A 19,508-nucleotide genomic window follows, 5' to 3' on the forward strand; every position below is an offset into this window, starting at 1 on the left:
TCTATGTTGTCATTAAAAGCTACTGGCCCAGAACCACAGATATCTATGTTGTCATTAAAAGCTACTGGCCCAGAACCACAGATATCTATGAGCATTTTAACCTAGAATGGAACTTACATTTGGACCGCGAGAATTGTAGATAAACAGAGCTAGCCTTTCAAACTGTTTCACCTAGCTGTGTCTCTGGGTTTAGCTAGCCATACCTGTAACACTATAGACACAACCACAGTATCTACACTAGCCCTGTGGGATGGGAGAAAGGCTATGTTTTAGGATGTGGAAGCCGGGCTATGTTGTAGGATGGGAGTCAGGCTATGTTGTAGGGTGTGGAAGCTGGGCTATGTTGTAGGATGAGAGTCAGGCTATGTTTTAGGATGTGGAAGCCGGGCTATGTTGTAGGATGGGAGCCAGGCTATGTTGTAGGATGTGGAAGCCGGGCTATGTTTTAGGATGTGGAAGCCAGGCTATGTTGCAGGATGGGAGCCAGTCTATGTTGTAGGATGGAAGCCAGGCTATGTTGTAGGATGTGGAAGCCAGGCTATGTTGTAGGATGGGAGCCAGGCTATGTTGTAGGATGGGAGCCAGGCTATGTTGTAGGATGTGGAAGCCAGGCTATGTTGTTGGGTGTGGAGCCAGGCTATGTTGTAGGATGTGGAAGCCGGGCTATGTTGTAGGATGTGGAAGCCGGGCTATGTTATAGGATGTGGAAGCCGGGCTATGTTGTAGGATGTGGAAGCCGGGCTATGTTATAGGATGTGGAAGCCGGGCTATGTTGTAGGGTGTGGAAGCCGGGCTATGTTTTAGGATGTGGAAGCCAGGCTATGTTGTAGGATGGGAGCCAGTCTATGTTGTAGGATGTGGAAGCCAGGCTATGTTGTAGGATGGGAGCCAGGCTATGTTGTAGGATGGGAGCCAGGCTATGTTGTAGGATGGGAGCCGGGCTATGTTGTAGGATGGGAGCCAGGCTATACTGTATGTATAACATAGGTACTGTATGTATACCATAGGTACTGTATGTATACCATAGGTACTGTATGTATACCATAGGTACTGTATGTATACCATAGGTACTGTATGTATACCATAGGTACTGTATGTATACCATAGGTACTGTATGTATACCATAGGTACTGCATGTACTGTATGTATAACATAGGTACTGTATGTATACCATAGGTACTGTATGTATACCATAGGTACTGTATGTATACCATAGGTACTGTGTGTATACCATAGGTACTGTATGTATACCATAGGTACTGTATGTATACCATAGGTACTGCATGTACTGTATGTATACCATAGGTACTGTATGTATACCATAGGTACTGCATGTACTGTATGTATACCATAGGTACTGTATGTATACCATAGGTACTGTATGTATACCATAGGTACTGTATGTATACCATAGGTACTGTATGTATACCATAGGTACTGCATGTACTGTATGTATACCATAGGTACTGTGTGTATACCATAGGTACTGTATGTATACCATAGGTATACTATAGTTACTGTATGTATACCATAGGTATACTATAGGTACTGTATGTATACCATAGGTACTGCATGTACTGTATGTATACCATAGGTACTGTATGTATACCATAGGTACTGTATGTATACCATAGGTACTGTATGTATACCATAGGTACTGCATGTACTGTATGTATACCATAGGTACTGTATGTACACCATAGGTACTGTATGTACACCATAGGTACTGTATGTATACCATAGGTACTGTATGTATACCATAGGTACTGTATGTATACCATAGGTACTGTATGTATACCATAGGTATACCATAGGTACTGTATGTACTGTATGTATACCATAGGTACTGTATGTACACCATAGGTACTGTATGTATACCATAGGTACTGTGTGTATACCATAGGTACTGTATGTATACCATAGGTACTGTATGTATACCATAGGTACTGTATGTATACCATAGGTACTGTATGTATACCATAGGTACTGCATGTACTGTATGTATAACATAGGTACTGTATGTATACCATAGGTACTGTATGTATACCATAGGTACTGTATGTATACCATAGGTATACTATAGGTACTGTATGTATACCATAGGTACTGTATGTATACCATAGGTACTGCATGTACTGTATGTATACCATAGGTACTGTATGTATACCATAGGTACTGCATGTACTGTATGTATAACATAGGTACTGTATGTATACCATAGGTACTGTATGTATACCATAGGTACTGTATGTATACCATAGGTATACTATAGGTACTGTATGTATACCATAGGTACTGTATGTATACCATAGGTACTGCATGTACTGTATGTATACCATAGGTACTGTATGTATACCATAGGTACTGTATGTATACCATAGGTACTGCATGTACTGTATGTATACCATAGGTACTGTGTGTATACCATAGGTACTGTATGTATACCATAGGTATACTATAGTTACTGTATGTATACCATAGGTATACTATAGGTACTGTATGTATACCATAGGTACTGCATGTACTGTATGTATACCATAGGTACTGTATGTATACCATAGGTACTGTATGTATACCATAGGTACTGCATGTACTGTATGTATACCATAGGTACTGTATGTACACCATAGGTACTGTATGTATAACATAGGTACTGTATGTATACCATAGGTACTGTATGTATACCATAGGTACTGTATGTATACCATAGGTATACCATAGGTACTGTATGTACTGTATGTATACCGTATGTACTGTATGTATACCATAGGTACTGTATGTACACCATAGGTACTGTATGTATACCATAGGTACTGTGTGTATACCATAGGTACTGTATGTATACCATAGGTACTGTATGTATACCATAGGTACTGTATGTATACCATAGGTACTGTATGTATACCATAGGTACTGTATGTATACCATAGGTACTGTATGTATACCATAGGTACTGTATGTATACCATAGGTACTGTATGTATACCATAGGTACTGTATGTATACCATAGGTACTGTATGTATACCATAGGTACTGTATGTATACCATAGGTACTGTATGTATACCATACGTTGGTTGTTGATGCAGTACTGGTATACATTTTTATTTCTGTGCTTTTTTTCCAGTGAGATTGTCATTGGTCTTGAGCTCACCGACTAGTGTGTGTGCCTTGCTGATGTAGTATCTGTGCTGCTGCTGTGGTGGTGACATCATCACTAAGGGCCTGGCTGTAACCCTACTGTTCATCCTCTGTGCTAGAGTGGTTTCTTTACTGTGAAGGGTCACTAAGAAGAGCTCCCCGGTTGAGTTTAGGTTGTGTATGAAATGGCACCCCAGAGTAGTGCACTATATATTAGGGCCCTCAAACTCAACTCTGGACCTCCGAGCCAGTTCCAATGCATTTTTGCATTGTTCCCCTCTATTCGGGGACTGATTTAGACCTGGGACACCAGGTGGGTGATTCCCCTCTAATCAGGGACTGATTTAGACCTGGGACACCAGGTGGGTGATTCCCCTCTAATCAGGGCCTGATTTAGACCTGGTACACCAGGTGGGTGATTCTCCTCTAATCAGGGCCTGATTTAGACCTGGGACACCAGGTGGGTGATTCTCCTCTAATCAGGGCCTGATTTAGACCTGGGACACCAGGTGGGGTGATATTATTTATTAGTTAGAACAGAAAAGCAGCTGACCTCGTAGGGGTCAGAGTTGAATACCCCTGGGAATAGGGTACCATTTTAGACCCTGGTTTGTTGTTGCTGTTTTTTTGCTCTGAAAACAGACATGTTATTGATAGTATTATCGGCCTTGGAGACTAAGTGAAAATACACATTCTCACATTCACAAGTTGACTTGACAATCTTCAATAAAAAAACAAATCAATGACGAGGCAATAACCATTGTCAACGTTTCAATAACCATTGTCAACGTTTCAATAACCATTGTCAACGTTTCAATAACCATTGTCAACGTTTCAATAACCATTGTCAACGTTTCAATAACCATTGTCAACGTTTCAATAACCATTGTCAACGTTTCAATAACCATTGTCAACGTTTCAATAACCAGTGTCAACGTTTCAATAACCATTGTCAACGTTTCAATAACCAGTGTCAACGTTTCAATAACCTCAGAAATACTGAGGGCTGTCTTGAGTGAGGCTGTCGAACTGTAGATGTCTCTGTCTATTCTGTATGTATCTCTACACCTGTCTGTGTCATGTTGTTTTCTCTCTGCATTTTAAATGGCACCCTCTTCACTATTTAGTGCACTATTTTTGACCAGTGCCCTGCTCAGTAGTAGTGCACAATATAGGGAATATAATGCTAATGGGCCCTGGTCAAACGTAGTGCACTATTTAGGGAATATAATGCCAATGGGCCCTGGTCAGTAGTAGTGCACTATATAGGGAATACAATGCCAATGGGCCCTGGTCAAACGTAGTATAATGCACTATATAGGGAATATAATGCCAATGGGCCCTGGTCAAACGTAGTGCACTATATAGGGAATATAATGCCAATGGGCCCTGGTCAAACGTAGTGCACTATATAGGGAATATAATGCCAATGGGCCAATGGGCCCCCTGGTCAAACGTAGTGCACTATATAGGGAATATAATGCCAATGGGCCCTGGTCAAACGTAGTGCACTATATAGGGAATATAATGCCAATGGGCCCTGGTCAAACGTAGTGCACTATATAGGGAATATAATGCCAATGGGCCCTGGTCAAACGTAGTGCACTATATAGGGAATATAATGCCAATGGGCCCTGGTCAAACGTAGTGCACTATATAGGGAATATAATGCCAATGGGCCCTGGTCAAACGTAGTGCACTATATAGGGAATATAATGCCAATGGGCCCTGGTCAAACGTAGTGCACTATATAGGGAATATAATGCCAATGGGCCCTGGTCAATGGGCCCTGGTCAAACTAGTGTACTATATAGGGAATATAATGCCAATGGGCCCTGGTCAAACGTAGTGCACTATATAGGGAATATAATGCCAATGGGCCCTGGTCAAACGTAGTGTACTATATAGGGAATATAATGCCAATGGGCCCTGGTCAAACGTAGTGCACTATATAGGGAATATTGTGCTATTTGGGATGCATCCCTTTGTCTCCTTCCTACCGTATGTGTCAGTACTTTCCTTACGGTCTAGTTAAGACCTATAGGCCAAAGGGCCTTACAATAACAGTGTTATTAGAAGCACAACTTAAATTAGAGCCTGAACAGTGTTCAGTGTGAAGACAGTACAGTAGAACACCTGGTACGGGGTATAGCTGCAGCTGTTTTTGTGGTTGTCCAAGGTAATCCAGTGGTCTGTAATCTCTCCCTATTCTTTTTGTAGTACTAGTTGAAAGTAGTGTACTTATGTAGGAGATAGGGGGGACATTTGGGAGGAACTTTAACCCAGGATTTCCTGCTGTGATGGTTTTGACTTGTTTTTAATTTATTTTAACTATTTATTTGTCTGAGGTATTTGAGCCTCAGTGAGGACTGTACAGACAATATCTACCTGTGTTGGTTTGTGTTCCACCACAGAATTTGAATAAATTAGGATTCCAGAATTAGAATTCTAATTCTGTGGTTTCCACCGTGTGTGTGTGTGTGTGTGTGTGTGTGGTGTGTGTGTGTGTGTGTGTACAGTATCATCTGCCTGTTGTATCAATCAGGAATTTGATAGAGAGGAGGGCGGGTGGGATAGAGAGGTGTTGCTGTTCCTCTCCTATGCTGGACCACCAGCCCATGATCTGAATGATGTCTGTTGTGAGATGATGAATACAATATAGTTATGTGACTTGTTCAAATAAACACTATGACACAAAAACTGGATTGGATCTCTACTGTCTCTCTTAAACTCACACAAAATGTTGTTTGTATTACGGACTGCAGCTTTAAAACCGTGTCAGCAGCAATAAACAACAGTACAGTAATACCCACTGAAAGAGACTTGAAAAGCTAAAGGTGTGGAGAAATGGCATAGAACTCCAGTGTTGGTGAATATTCCAAATCAGAATACTGGAACCCCGTGGAACATCAAAAGCCAAATGGTTTGATATCACAGTTTTATACCATAGAACTGGAGATGGAACCATAGAATTACGAATTGGAACTAACTCCAGAAAGTTCCATAGTAGGCTATTGTACTTCGGGAACTAAAGGGCTGAGAAGAGTCCATAGCCATGCAAATGCGACAGCAACGATGCCACCGTGTGGTAACAACTGATATTGCATCAACATTAACGAAGAATTTGAAATTAGAATTATGTTCGATTTAATTTATACCGTGGTAATAACAATAACGCTAAAATGCTCTCCCAAATAGCCAAGAAACAAACACTTGCTTGTATATCCGTCGTACTTTTTAATGCATCACAAGTATTATAAATTCTTATTTTCAGCTTTAAACTGCATCTAGTTTTGGGACACAAAATCCAGAGTCTGTGTATTGGCAGCGGTTTAAATTTAAGTAAAAATACTTTAAATGACTACTTAATTAGTTTTTTTTATAGTATCTGTCATTTACTTTACTATTTCGATATTTGGACAACTTTTACTTCACTACATTCTTAAAGAAAATAATGTACTTTTTACTCCATACATTTTCCCTGGCACCTAAAATGATGAATGATTAGCAGGACAGGAAAATTGTCAAAATCGCGCACTTATCAAGAGAACATCCCTGGTCATCAATACTGTCTCTAATCTGGCAGACTCGCTAAACACAAATGCTTCCTTTGTAATTTATGTCTGAGAGTTGGTGTGACACTGACTATTCTTAATCAAATAAAAAAACTGGTGCCGTCTGGTTTGCTTAATATAATGAATTTGAAATGATTTATACTTTTACTTTTGATACTTAAGTATATTTTAAACCAAATACTTTTCCTCAAGTAGTATTTTACTGGGTGACTTTCACTTATACTTGAGTCATTTTCTAATTAGGGTATTTCTACTTTTACCCAAGTATGACAATTCGTGACTTTTTCCATCACAGATGTTGGGTCCCAAAGCTTGGTGCATCCGTAGTTCGTCCGTAAGTCATCATGCATGTTGCCTGTAGTGTGGTAACGCCGCCACACCGGGCACTGTTGAGTATTTTAGTTTCGCCGCCGTTTCTACTCGGCGCAAACAGATCATTCGCATTTGACCCACTTTCTGACTTCCACGAACGCAGCTCTCTCTTTTCGCTTCAAGATCATCAACGGTAGCGAGCAAGGCTGTAGAAACCAAGAAAACGGTCCAACCAGATCCGAGAGATAAGAGAGGAGGGGGGGAAAATGGACATGAAAAAGAGAATTCACCTAGAACTGAGAAATAGGACGCCGTCGGATGTAAGTATATGATTTAGGTTAACATGCGACACCAAAGTTTACTGTGTGTGGAAGTCATGTCGAGCACATGGGGTCCTCTGAAAGCCTGCTGCTGGTAATATACTTTCTTTACCTCCTACGTTTTCTCAAACTCAATTTCTAATGAGATAAATATGTATATTGTAAATTAACTAGGTAATGCCATTAGATGCATTCGTTTTTAGGAGCGCTAATTTATCTGCCTACGTTTAACTTCGCTGAATCACTTTACAAGTCAAACCGGACCCGTGAGGTAAACAGGAAAATGGCTTAACAAAATGGTTAACTACTATCACACAAAATACGTTTTTTTTTTTTTTAATACTGTTAGCCATCTGCTGTAGTTTTTTTTGTTTTGTTTAATACAGATGTATATTTTGTAAGAATCAACCTTACTATCAAAGTAAAGGCCAACACACTGAACATCATTGCGAACATAGCCATTTTTTAGCTAGCATAGCGGTAGCCATTTTTTAGCTAGCATAGCGGTAGCCATTTTTAGCTAGCATAGCGGTAGCCATTTTTAGCTAGCATAGCGGTAGCCATTTTTTAGCTAGCATAGCGGTAGCCATTTTTAGCTAGCATAGCGGTAGCCATTTTTAGCTAGCATAGCGGTAGCCATTTTTAGCTAGCATAGCGGTAGCCATTTTTTAGCTAGCATAGCGGTAGCCATTTTTTTAGCTAGCATAGCGGTAGCCATTTTTTTAGCTAGCATAGGACTCAACGTTGTTGGGCGCGTATCTAGCATGCCGGCTAACTAGAAAGCGAATCATTCGACTATTTTTGTTTATTTAATCGGTTATAGCTACGAATAGTTTATTTTGAAATGATAGTAAATGTACACAGCCGCGAACTGTTTTGGATACACTTTGACCGGTTAAAGACCCGTCCGTTAGCTAGCTGGCTAGCAACGTAACTTTGCTGGCTACTTTAGGTGGCTAGGTAACATTGGGGGGGATTCGGTTATGCTGAGCTGTGGGGCACCGGACTGTAGCCGTTGACTTGAACTGGCAAAAGCGGCGAGGATAAGCGCCTTTCTCAAATAGAACAATAATCTGCGCCGCTCGGTCATGTTCGCAACATCGTTCGTCGTCCAGAAACGTACATACTTTTCCATCAAATCTGTTTTTCTATGTAGTTTTCATTGGAAAGGCAGTTTAATTTAAAAAAATATATATATATTTTTTTTAAAATCAAAAGCAATTATTTTTTGCACGTGCACACAGAATCTTTCTCGTGACTACCATGCTTTGAACCGACTTTTGAGCGGGCCACTTGGCTCATGCCCGGAAGGCCCGGTTCCAAAACGAAAGCAACCACATTTCACCAGTGCAAAACGCGCCAGCCCGGGAGAGGTTAATCGAGTCCCCTCACCAGCTATCTACATCACGTGCACACAGTTTACAAACAGTTCTGCTTATAAACATGGCTGCTTTTCAAGTGCCAAATAAAACAGATTCCAAACATCAAATTGTTTTTTCCCATTTGCACTTTTTGGTAGAAATACATGTAAAATATTCAAAATAACTACGGACATAAACGTTTATTCATCCCCCTCTTTTTTTCCGTCTCCCTACTCCCTGTTTCTCTCCCTGTCCTTCTCTTTTAGGTTCAGGAGCTTGTCCTGGATAACTGTCGGTCGAACGAGGGGAAAATGGAGGGCATAACGGAGGAGTTTGAGAACCTGGAACTGTTGAGTCTCATCAACGTCGGCCTCATCAACGTCTCAAACATACCCAAACTGGGGAAATTAAAAAAGGTATGACGACTAGGGTTGTGGCCCAATTGGCACCATTGTTTATTTTACAGTGCACTACACCTGAACAGGGACCATACATCCCCATAGTCACATCAATCATACCCAAACTGGGGAAAGGTAGCATCACACTAAACCAGCATGTAGCTATTGTTGAAGGGGATGTTTTAAACCAGGGAAGCCATCACTGTAAACCAGGGGGATGTTTTTAACAAGGGAAACCATAACTGTAAACCAGCATTCAGGGGATGTTTTTAACAAGGGAAACCATAACTGTAAACCAGCATTCAGGGGATGTTTTTAACAAGGGAAACCATAACTGTAAACCAGCATTCAGGGGATGTTTTTAACAAGGGAAACCATAACTGTAAACCAGCATTCAGGGGATGTTTTTAACAAGGGAAACCATAACTGTAAACCAGCATGTGGGGGGTAAACCAGCATTCAGGGGATGTTTTTAACAACCATTTAAACCAGCATGTTCTTTCCTTTCTGTTTTGGCTTCAGACCAGCTGAACTTCTCACTTTTAAACATTGTTTAATCTGGCAAAACATTTCAGTAATTTTAAATACTCCATGAACTAGTCCCGTTGGAAGATGGGTAATAATATCATAGATCATCGTAATAATCTGTTTTCCTTTTTAAGACCAGTTAAATGCACAATTAACAAAGTGTCGCTTTTCACCGTGTCACATTACACAAACAAGACTCTTCTGTTCCCCCCCCCTAGACTGAAAATAAATAACGTGACTATTTCTTCTTCTGTAGTTGGAGCTAAGTGACAACCGGATATCTGGTGGTTTGGAGGTGCTGGCTGAGAGGCTGGTCAACCTCACACACCTCAACCTCTCTGGGAACAAGTTCAAGGACATCAGCACACTGGAACCACTGGTGGGTGTTGGAACTGTTACTGAATACGACCCCTGGTGGGTGTTGGAACTGTTACTGAATACGACCCCTGGTCGGTGTTGGAGCTGTTACTGAATACGACCCCTGGTGGGTGTTGGAACTGTTACTGAATACGACCCCTGGTCGGTGTTGGAGCTGTTACTGAATACGACCCCTGGCGGGTGTTGGAGCTGTTACTGAATACGACCCCTGGTCGGTGTTGGAACTGTTACTGAATACGACCCCTGGTCGGTGTTAAATGTTACTAAGACTAGTGATGCACTGATATTACATTTTGGCTGAAACCGGTATCCAATATTTTCAGTGCTCAAAAAAACAATACAGATGACCGGTATTAACATTTGTTGTGGCCTTTTAAGCTTTCCGGTACAGTTAAACCAGTTAAACCGCTGCGGCCGTGTGTTTTTAACTATTTAAGGCACTGCGTCTCAGTGCAAGAGGTGTCACTACAGTCCCTGGGTCGAATCCAGGGTCTATCACATCCGGCCGTGATTGGGAGCTACATGGTGCGGCACACAATTGGCCTAGCGTTTGGCCGGGGTATGACATCATTGTAAATAAGAATGTATTCTTCACTGGCTTGCCTAGTTAAATAAAGGTTACACACACCACACTGACCAAAACAGTTATTTTGTTGTCATTAACATGTCCCCAATGACCAGTCAATCCATTTCTTTCACTTACTTGCTGTTTCGTTGTTCAGCCGTTTCATTCTCAACCAGGATGTCTCACACTATGGAACGACGTTTGGGTATTTGCGTGTCAAATAACACCATACCAAATAAGCTTGTTGACCAATCAGGACCTGAATATGACTGGCACGTCACATTCAATATATATTTTTTTAAAGTAGTTATTACACATTGATTACACTCACTCCTATTTCATATGTCACAACGATTCATCGATGCGTATGCTATGATGCTGGTAAAGTTGTATCGTTCTCCTAAAGTGCTGATGATTTTAAACCGCTAGCTAGCTCATGGATGCAAACAATGTTCTTCCCATAAACGCATAGCAAAATGACAATCTGTTTCAGTAGCGATAGTTAGCTAACTAACATCTGTTTCAGTAGCTATAGTTAGCTAACTAACATCTGTTTCAGTAGCGATAGTTAGCTAACTAACATCTGTTTCAGTAGCTATAGTTAACTAACATCTGTTTCAGTAGCTATAGTTAGCTAACATCTGTTTCAGTAGCTATAGTTAGCTAACATCTGTTTCAGTAGCGATAGTTAGCTAGCTAACATCTGTTTCAGTAGCGATAGTTAGCTAGCTAACATCTGTTTCAGTAGCTATAGTTAACATCTGTTTCAGTAGCTAACATCTCTGTTTCAGTAGCTATAGTTGGCTAACTAACATCTGTTTCAGTAGCTATAGTTAGCTAACATCTGTTTCAGTAGCTAACATCTGTTTCAGTAGCTATAGTTAGCTAGCTAACATCTGTTTCAGTAGCGATAGTTAGCTAGCTAACATCTGTTTCAGTAGCGATAGTTAGCTAGCTAACATCTGTTTCAGTAGCGATGGTTAGCTAGCTAACATCTGTTTCAGTAGCGATGGTTAGCTAGCTAACATCTGTTTCAGTAGCGATGGTTAGCTAGCTAACATCTGTTTCAGTAGTTGGCTAGCTAGTTTCAGTAGTTGGCTAGCTAACATCTGTTTCAGTATTTGGCTAGCTAACATCTAGTTAGCTAGCTAACATCTGTTTCAGTAGCGATGGTTAGCTAGCTAACATCTGTTTCAGTAGCGATGGTTAGCTAGCTAACATCTGTTTCAGTAGCGATGGTTAGCTAGCTAACATCTGTTTCAGTAGCGATGGTTAGCTAGCTAACATCTGTTTCAGTAGCGATGGTTAGCTAGCTAACATCTGTTTCAGTAGCGATGGTTAGCTAGCTAACATCTGTTTCAGTAGCGATGGTTAGCTAGCTAACATCTGTTTCAGTAGCGATGGTTAGCTAGCTATATAGCTAGGTGTCATCATCTAAAATAACCCTAATTTATGAGACGGTTCTTATTTGATAAATGGTGGTCGGTCTCGCGATAAGAGCAACGTAAACTTGCGTAAACTCATCAGTCGAGTAGATTGATACCAAATTTCATTGCTTCACATTCCAGCCTTTTTAACATTATCTAGTCTAAATATGGCGTGATTCCACCAATTGTACCCTTCTGCATCACTTTCAGGTGTACTTTTATTTTGAAGGCAAATTCCACTATTGTACCTAATCCTTATTGTGGCTAGCTTCACAAAAGCCCGGTCTGGTCGAGCATCACCAGATGAATCTAGCTGGCTGCTTATAATGTTAGCTTTGGGCAACAGGGTTAAGTAGATGGCTAGCTATTTATTTTCATGAACTGAAGTTCAATTTCAATAGGCAAACAACGAGTGACGACCTAGCTAATTCTTACCTCACAAGGATTCCTAAATCATTGCTAAGAATAATGAAAATGACTGCAGTTTCTACTGGTCATTGTTTTCAGGCTGATTGTATTATTGCTAGCTAGATACCAAGCTAAAGCTAGCTATCCCAGAAGTTGCTGGCCAAACAAGTGATGCTTTATTACCAACGTGGTATTGTAAACACATCGTTCGTGGCCGGTGTTTGCAGACTTTTTCGTTGTTGTGCATTTTTGACAGTGCTACTGATAGTAGTGGTGGCACTTGGCTTGCAAATGGTCTTTTTTTTTGACTCGTCAAATGGCCGATACCGACGGTGGCATTTTTTAGCTAATATCGTCCGATTCCGATATGTTCGCCGATATATTGTGCATCCCTAAATAAGACTACTTGTGGTTGTTGGAACCGTTCCTAAATAAAATCGTTCTAGCGGGGAACATGACAGGTTATAACCGCTTATAACTTGGAATGAGACTGTCGTAGCTCTTAATACGACTTATAACTGTGACATTTTATAAACTTTATTTATACCCTAGCCTTAACCCCTGTTTATAACTGTACATTAGACTGTTATAGCTGGGAATAACACTGTTATAACCTCTCCCTTGTTAGAAAAAGCTTCCCATACTGAAGTCCCTGGACCTGTTTAACTGCGAGGTCACCAACCTGGGAGACTACAGAGAGAGCATCTTCAAGCTCCTACCGCAGCTCACGTACCTGGATGGCTACGATATCGAAGACTGCGAGGCCTCCGACTCGGACGGCGAGGGAGACGGGGTCGAGGATGAGGATGATGAAGGTGAGACTCCCCGAGAGGGAACTTATGGGGCGGCAGGTAGCTGGTTAAGAGCGTTGGGCCAGTAACCGAAAGGTTGCTGGTTTGAAACTTGAGAGGCTGCAAGGTGGGGAAAAAACATCTGTCGTTCTGCCCTTGAGCAAGGCACTTAACCCCCAACAACAACTGGGCCCTAAGGCAGCCCCCCCCCCCAACACGCACTTCTCTCTGATTCAGAGGGGTTCGGTTAAATATGGAAAATTTGTTTCGCAATTGACTAAGTATCCCCCCCCTTCCCTAAATTATTAAAGAAGCACCAATTTTGAAAGGTTGACAAATGAGCAAAACATCCAAGGGGACGTCGTAGTTAGCTAGTTTCTGTCTGCAGAAACGGACGCGGTCCCAGTGTCTCTATGAATCTGGCAGATTAATTATTTATCATGTCTCATTATGAAGATGTTGAGATTACACTATATAGGGCAGGGATTATCTAGATTCAGCCTTCGGGGTTGTTTTAAATATATTTATTTATTTTTGAGCAGATGGTCAGGGGGCCAGAACATAATAATTTGTAGTCTGCAAATGAACTGCGAAGGAGCCCCAAACAGATACAGTATTTGACTAAAACAAGAATTTCAAAGGATACGATCACATCTCTCTCTGCTTTATTTGGGAAAACATTTCCTCGATTTAAAATCAGTTGGCGCTGATTTCCTGGTTTTTTTTGTGTGTATTTTATGTCCCAACAATACATTTCCCAAAATAATAACTTGGGCCCATGGGCCACCAGTTGCGGCGGGGCCTGATTTAGCACGCTGTTTCTGTCCTGTGGGGGGAAGAGGGAGAGTCTGTAGAGAGGAGGGATGGTCTAATGTTGTTTCTGTCCTGTAGGGGGAAGAGGGAGAGTCTGTAGAGAGGAGGGATGGTCTAATGTTGTTTCTGTCCTGTGGAACAGAGGGGGAGGAGGGAGAGTCTGTAGAGAGGAGGGATGGTCTAATGTTGTTTCTGTCCTGTGGAACAGAGGGGGAGGAGGGAGAGTCTGTAGAGAGGAGGGATGGTCTAATGTTGTTTCTGTCCTGTGGAACAGAGGGGGAGGAGGGAGAGTCTGTAGAGAGGAGGGATGGTCTAATGTTTCTGTCCTGTAGGACAGAGGGAGAGTCTGTAGAGAGGAGGGATGGTCTAATGTTTCTGTCCTGTGGAACAGAGGGGGAGGAGGGAGAGTCTGAAGAGGAGGAGGACGAGGAGGATGACGAAGAGGTCGTTGCAGAGGAAGATGATGACAGTGGGGAGAGTGGAGAGGTAAGAACACGGATGTCATATGTGTAGCATATGATTTTATGTGTTTATAAGTGTTCATTCAGTATTTGTTGTAATTGTCAGTTATAAATCGGCCAATTTGAATTGTTATCTGCTTTTTTTGGGTTCTCCGATAATCAGTATCTGCGTTGAAAAATAATCGGTCGACCTCTAATTCTGACCATTTTACTCGCCCTAGCAGAGCTGGTTCGGCAGTTATCATGTTATCCAGAGCGTTGGTGACTAACTGTGCTGCTGGCAACAATCTAATCATACATTTTTTATTTTTTTTGCCGATGTTAACTGACACCACCCACATTCAACTGGTGTTGAGATATGGTGTCCATAAATTCATTATCGTGCGCTCTGGTACACTCGGGGGAGAGAGTGCTCTGAAATAGGAGTAGATAGCCAGAACGGATTTACGAAAGAACCCAAATGTCCATTGAGAACGCACACTATACCATTTAGAATGACGGGAATAAGCGTTGGGTAGTTGGTCGGCCCAAAATTAATATACCGGCATGTTTGATGTATAAGTAGCCGACTAACATACAGGAACACACTGCTGTAATGATATGCGGTTCATAAGGACAACGTAGCAAATTGTCAGCCAACAAAATGTTTTAAGGTCATTTATTTGAAAAGTAATTTGCTTTTTATTACATTGTTCGATTTTCTTTAACATTTGTCATAATTAGTTAAAGCAATGAATTTGTATCCTCTCTCGCCTGCTTGTCTTCCGCCATTTTCTTCAAATCTGAAAACAACGTGAAGCCACGCCCATTTCCTGAATTGTATTATCGGCCCTGAAGTATGGAACTAGTGTCCTCTGCGTGTATATTTTGGCTGTATTTAGTATGACATCCGGGAACTTTTTGCATACTAACTATATCAATACTATGACCAATAAGCTATATACTCAATTCACTTCACTAATAGTATGGTTAGTGTGGGTAGTATGAGTATTCTAACCCATCTTTTTTTTTCTGATATTTTGGTTAAAAGACTCATCATGAAATTGGGCAATATATCGCATTACTTCTTACTAATACATTTTTTATTTTATTTTTAGAAACATTAAGCACGGTCTTTATTTTTTTAAATAATTTATACAAATTAGAGTGGATTTCTCCATCTACATACCACAGTGGCTAGTGGACTGAAGTTACTTTTAGGCCCTGTCACTCCGAGCCCCCTGGTCACTCCGAGCCCCGTCCCCTGGTCACTCCGAGCCCCGTCCCCTGGTCACTCAAGGAGAGTCTCAAGCACTTTCTTGCTTTTCACTCTGAATGGTCAGATAGCTGTTGGTGACATGCTTCCGTAGCAAGTTGTGGCTAAAAATCAATCGTGTTAGCCACTAATCGCTAGCTAGCTTGCTAAATGTACCAAGAGTCAGAGCAAACTTAGCTAGCTAATACAGCCTGGTACTACAGTGTAGGCCTAGATAAGCATGTTTTGTGCAGCTACATGAGGTTAGAAAACATGGAATGTAAACATCCAATTAGGGTCACCTGGAAAAACTGACCAACACTTTGGTTCCTACCCTGTCAATATTTCTTCCCTTAATTTATGTCAAACAACAATGCATTCAAGGTTCTATGAAATTTGAATAGTCATACTATTTCCAAGATTCCAGCAGTTCATATTATGCAGCTGTGTGTGGCACAGTGTGGAAATAGTAGTTAAAGTCCAGAAAATGTATAAAGATTCTGGAAATTATTTTGATTAATACGCTTCAATACAACTTCAATCAGAATGAAGACTTAATTTTAAAATCCCTTATTAGTTTGTTGCCACCCTAGGGTTATGAACTACTAATAAAGCATTTTTATACTGAACAAAAAAAATATAAATACAACAATTTCAACCATTTTACTGAGTTGGATGGATTATCTTGGTAAAGGAGAAATGCTCACTAACCCGGGTGCACAAAATTTGAGACTGTTTTTTTATTACTTTTATTAAATTTTTTCACCTATGAAACATGGGAGCAACACGTAATGCTTTTATTTAATATTCAAGAACATGTAGAATAACGGGCAGAACCCAAAGCAGATTTATTTATTTTTTTTAACATTTTGAGAAGGTGCTGGAGTCAACTGTATGAGCAGGAACAACTCGGCACACTTGAAATGCATAAAATGGCATCATACGGTCAAAAAAATTTTGGGGAAAAATATCACGACATATTTTGGCCATATTACCCAGTCCTAATTCAAAACTTTGAATTAAGTACAGGCTCTGGTGCCACCTAGTTATCGTTTCTGATATGAACGACACATGTTGGTCGTTTTCACAAAGCAAGAGCAAACTACACTGGAGGCGCTAGCTTAACCCCGATACTACACTGGAGGCGCTAGCTTAACCCCGATACTACACTGGAGGCGCTAGCTTAACCCCGATACTACACTGGAGGCGCTAGCTTAACCCCGATACTACACTGGAGGCGCTAGCTTAACCCCGATACTACACTGGAGGCGCTAGCTTAACCCCGATACTACACTGGGGGCGCTAGCTTAACCCCGATACTACAATGCTGTCCATTGTACGAACTGTTTTTCTCTCTCTAGGATGGGGAGGTGAACGGAGATGTTGACGATGACGAAGACGACGATGAAGACGACGATGACGAAGACAACGGTTAGTAGCGTTATACACAATCCCAAGTGTCCTCTAGGTTTCCAAACTTCCATTGAAATATTTTAATTTGGCTATGTACCTGTATACACGAAGGCTGTGATCCCAAATGGCACCCTATTCCCTATCTGGTCATGGTAGTGAACTACTACATATGGAATAAGGGGCCATTTGGTACACAACCAAACACGTTGTTCTTTTGGGGACCCAAAATCTATTCGTTCTTTCTCCAGAAGAGGATGACACTCCTGTGAAAGGAGAGAAGAGGAAGAGGGATCCTGAAGATGAGGATGAAGACGATTGAGTGTCCCTCCCCCGTCCCACACACCCCTTGATATCTGAGACCTCTCAATATCTGACCCCCACACCCCTCTATCTGAGATCTCCCGGTCCCTCCATATCTCAGATACCCCTCCATATCTCAGATACCCCTCTCTGGCCTTTATTTGCCCCTTACTGCCGCTATCACCCGTCTCCCCTTTTCCCCCAAACCCTCCAGCTAACCTAGTGGCACCCTATTCCCTATATAGTGCACTACTTTTAACCATAGCCTTGAAATAGCCTATAGGGTCACAAGTAGTGCACTATATAGGGAATAGGGTGCTATTTGGTACTCCATCCTACACGCGCACCCCTTTGCTTAAGTTGCCCTGTATCGTGGTCATTGGGGGGTCTGGGTAGAATCCCGAAATAACCGGGTCTTTCGTCACCGCGCAACATTCCGTGACATCGGGGGGGGTCTCTGTCTGGTGTCGGGGACAACTCGTCAACCTCGGCTGTCTCCCAAATTAATCCCTGTTTAGTGCACTGCTTTTGGCAAGGGCCCCTTGTTTTATTTTCACATAAAAAATATAAATATATAAGCTCAGTTCAAAAGTAGTGCACTACTTGGGGAATGGGGTTGCCATGGGGTTCTGGTCTAAAGTAGTGCACTAGTTAGGGAATGGGGGTTGCCATAGGGGTCCTGGTCTAAAGTAGTGCACTACTTAGGGAATGGGGTTGCCATAGGGTCCTGGTCTACATACGGAATGGGGTTGCCATGGGAATGGGGTTGCCATAGGGTCCTGGTCTACATACGGAATGGGGTTGCCATGGGAATGGGGTTGCCATAGGGTCCTGGTCTACATACGGAATGGGGTTCCTTGTGAGACATTAGCTAGAGTTTTTTGTTTTGTTTCTGCCGTCAGAGCTTTTTAAAATAGTTTTTTCAGGGGATTTTTTTGTTTTGTATTTTGTCAGTGCTGTCTTGTCTCTCCTCCCTGTGTTTCGGGTTAGGGTTGGACCCAGAGGTAACATCACTCTGTCTTACGTCTCAAATCACACCCTAATCCTTAGGGGGCACTGCATAGTCCTGGTCTAAAGTAGTTGCACTACTTAGGGAATGGGGTTGCCATAGGGTCCTGGTCTAAAGTGGTGCACTACTTAGGGAATGGGGTTGCCATAGGGTCCTGGTCTAAAGTGGTGCACTACTTAGGGAATGGGGTTGCGATAGTGTCCTGGTCTAAAATAGTTGCACTACTTAGGGAATGGGGTTGCGATAGTGTCCTGGTCTAAAATAGTTGCACTACTTAGGGAATGGGGTTGCGATAGTGTCCTGGTCTAAAGTGGTGCACTACTTAGGGAATGGGTCCTGGTCTAAAGTGGTGCACTACTTAGGGAATAGGGTGTAATTGGGGACGTACTGTGTACACTGGCTGGTTGTGGCTGTTTTTTTTTTACTTTCTGTAAGGCAAAGAAGAAAAAGAAAACGTACAAAAAATTGACTTTGTAAATAAAATCTTAACATTTTGCTTCTTGTTCTTGTCCTTCTGTGTTATTTCTGTTTCGGTTTATTTTATTATCTAATGAGCGACGGCTTCATTCTAACGCGACCGTATCGCCGTGAACCAGACCAAAAGGGCTTTACATTCAACACGCTTTAGCAGAGACCGCGTTCGCGGCTTGTCAGCTCAAATCGTAAATGTTTACGTGTCGGCTAACGTTGGATGACAACGTCGGAAAATCTACGCAAGCTTCAATGTGGCAGAATACCGTGAGTACATGTGGTGCTGGTTGGCCAGACGGCTGTCAACAATAACAAAATGACACGTGGGGAATCGTGACTCGTTTTCAACTAGTTACCATGTCTTGTTTTTATTTCATGTCGATGCTAATATGGTTCAAATTCACTAGCTAACTCGACTTAAGTATTTTGAAGAGAAGTGCTCATTGTGCCAATGTATTTGTCAATCTAAATTGACAAAGGAAAGGTTTGAGAACCACTACGTTTAAACTCACTTGTAGAACTGATTTTATAGTTAATGAACTCTGGGACCATAGCTAGAGAAATACTTTTCAATCTGACCAGCCAACACTCAACCAGGGCTGTTT

General features: G+C 41.6%; 1 protein-coding gene across 3 annotated transcripts; it reads left to right on the plus strand.

The window, feature by feature from the left end:
* Positions 1–7,126: 7,126 nt before the first annotated feature.
* Positions 7,127–18,934, plus strand: LOC112240633 (acidic leucine-rich nuclear phosphoprotein 32 family member B). Of its 3 annotated transcripts, none has more exons than XM_024408900.2 (7): positions 7,127–7,346; positions 8,974–9,123; positions 9,890–10,012; positions 13,040–13,226; positions 14,407–14,501; positions 17,072–17,141; positions 17,375–18,934. In XM_024408900.2, the coding sequence occupies exons 1-7, from the start codon at positions 7,293–7,295 to the stop codon at positions 17,440–17,442; spliced, it is 747 nt and encodes a 248-aa protein (XP_024264668.1). In that variant the 5' UTR covers positions 7,127–7,292; the 3' UTR covers positions 17,443–18,934. The 3 variants fall into 3 exon arrangements, with proteins under 3 accessions (XP_024264668.1, XP_024264667.1, XP_042183979.1); XM_024408899.2 differs by having other exon boundaries at positions 7,129–7,346; positions 17,372–18,934; XM_042328045.1 differs by lacking the exon at positions 7,127–7,346 and adding an exon at positions 7,399–7,440 and having other exon boundaries at positions 17,372–18,934.
* The last annotated feature ends 574 nt before the right edge of the window (positions 18,935–19,508 follow it).

This window comes from Oncorhynchus tshawytscha, linkage group LG10 (assembly GCF_018296145.1).
Source record: "Oncorhynchus tshawytscha isolate Ot180627B linkage group LG10, Otsh_v2.0, whole genome shotgun sequence".
NCBI lineage: Eukaryota > Metazoa > Chordata > Actinopteri > Salmoniformes > Salmonidae > Oncorhynchus > Oncorhynchus tshawytscha.

Bases quoted from the DNA above. Each gene is read 5' to 3' on its own strand.
- LOC112240633 (XM_024408899.2), top strand. From the start codon at position 7,293: ATGGACATGAAAAAGAGAATTCACCTAGAACTGAGAAATAGGACGCCG. The intron at 13,227-14,406 runs GTGAGACTCCCC...CCTGTGGAACAG, and splicing joins CGAGGATGAGGATGATGAAG to AGGGGGAGGAGGGAGAGTCT. The intron at 17,142-17,371 runs GTTAGTAGCGTT...TTCTTTCTCCAG, and splicing joins CGACGATGACGAAGACAACG to AAGAGGATGACACTCCTGTG.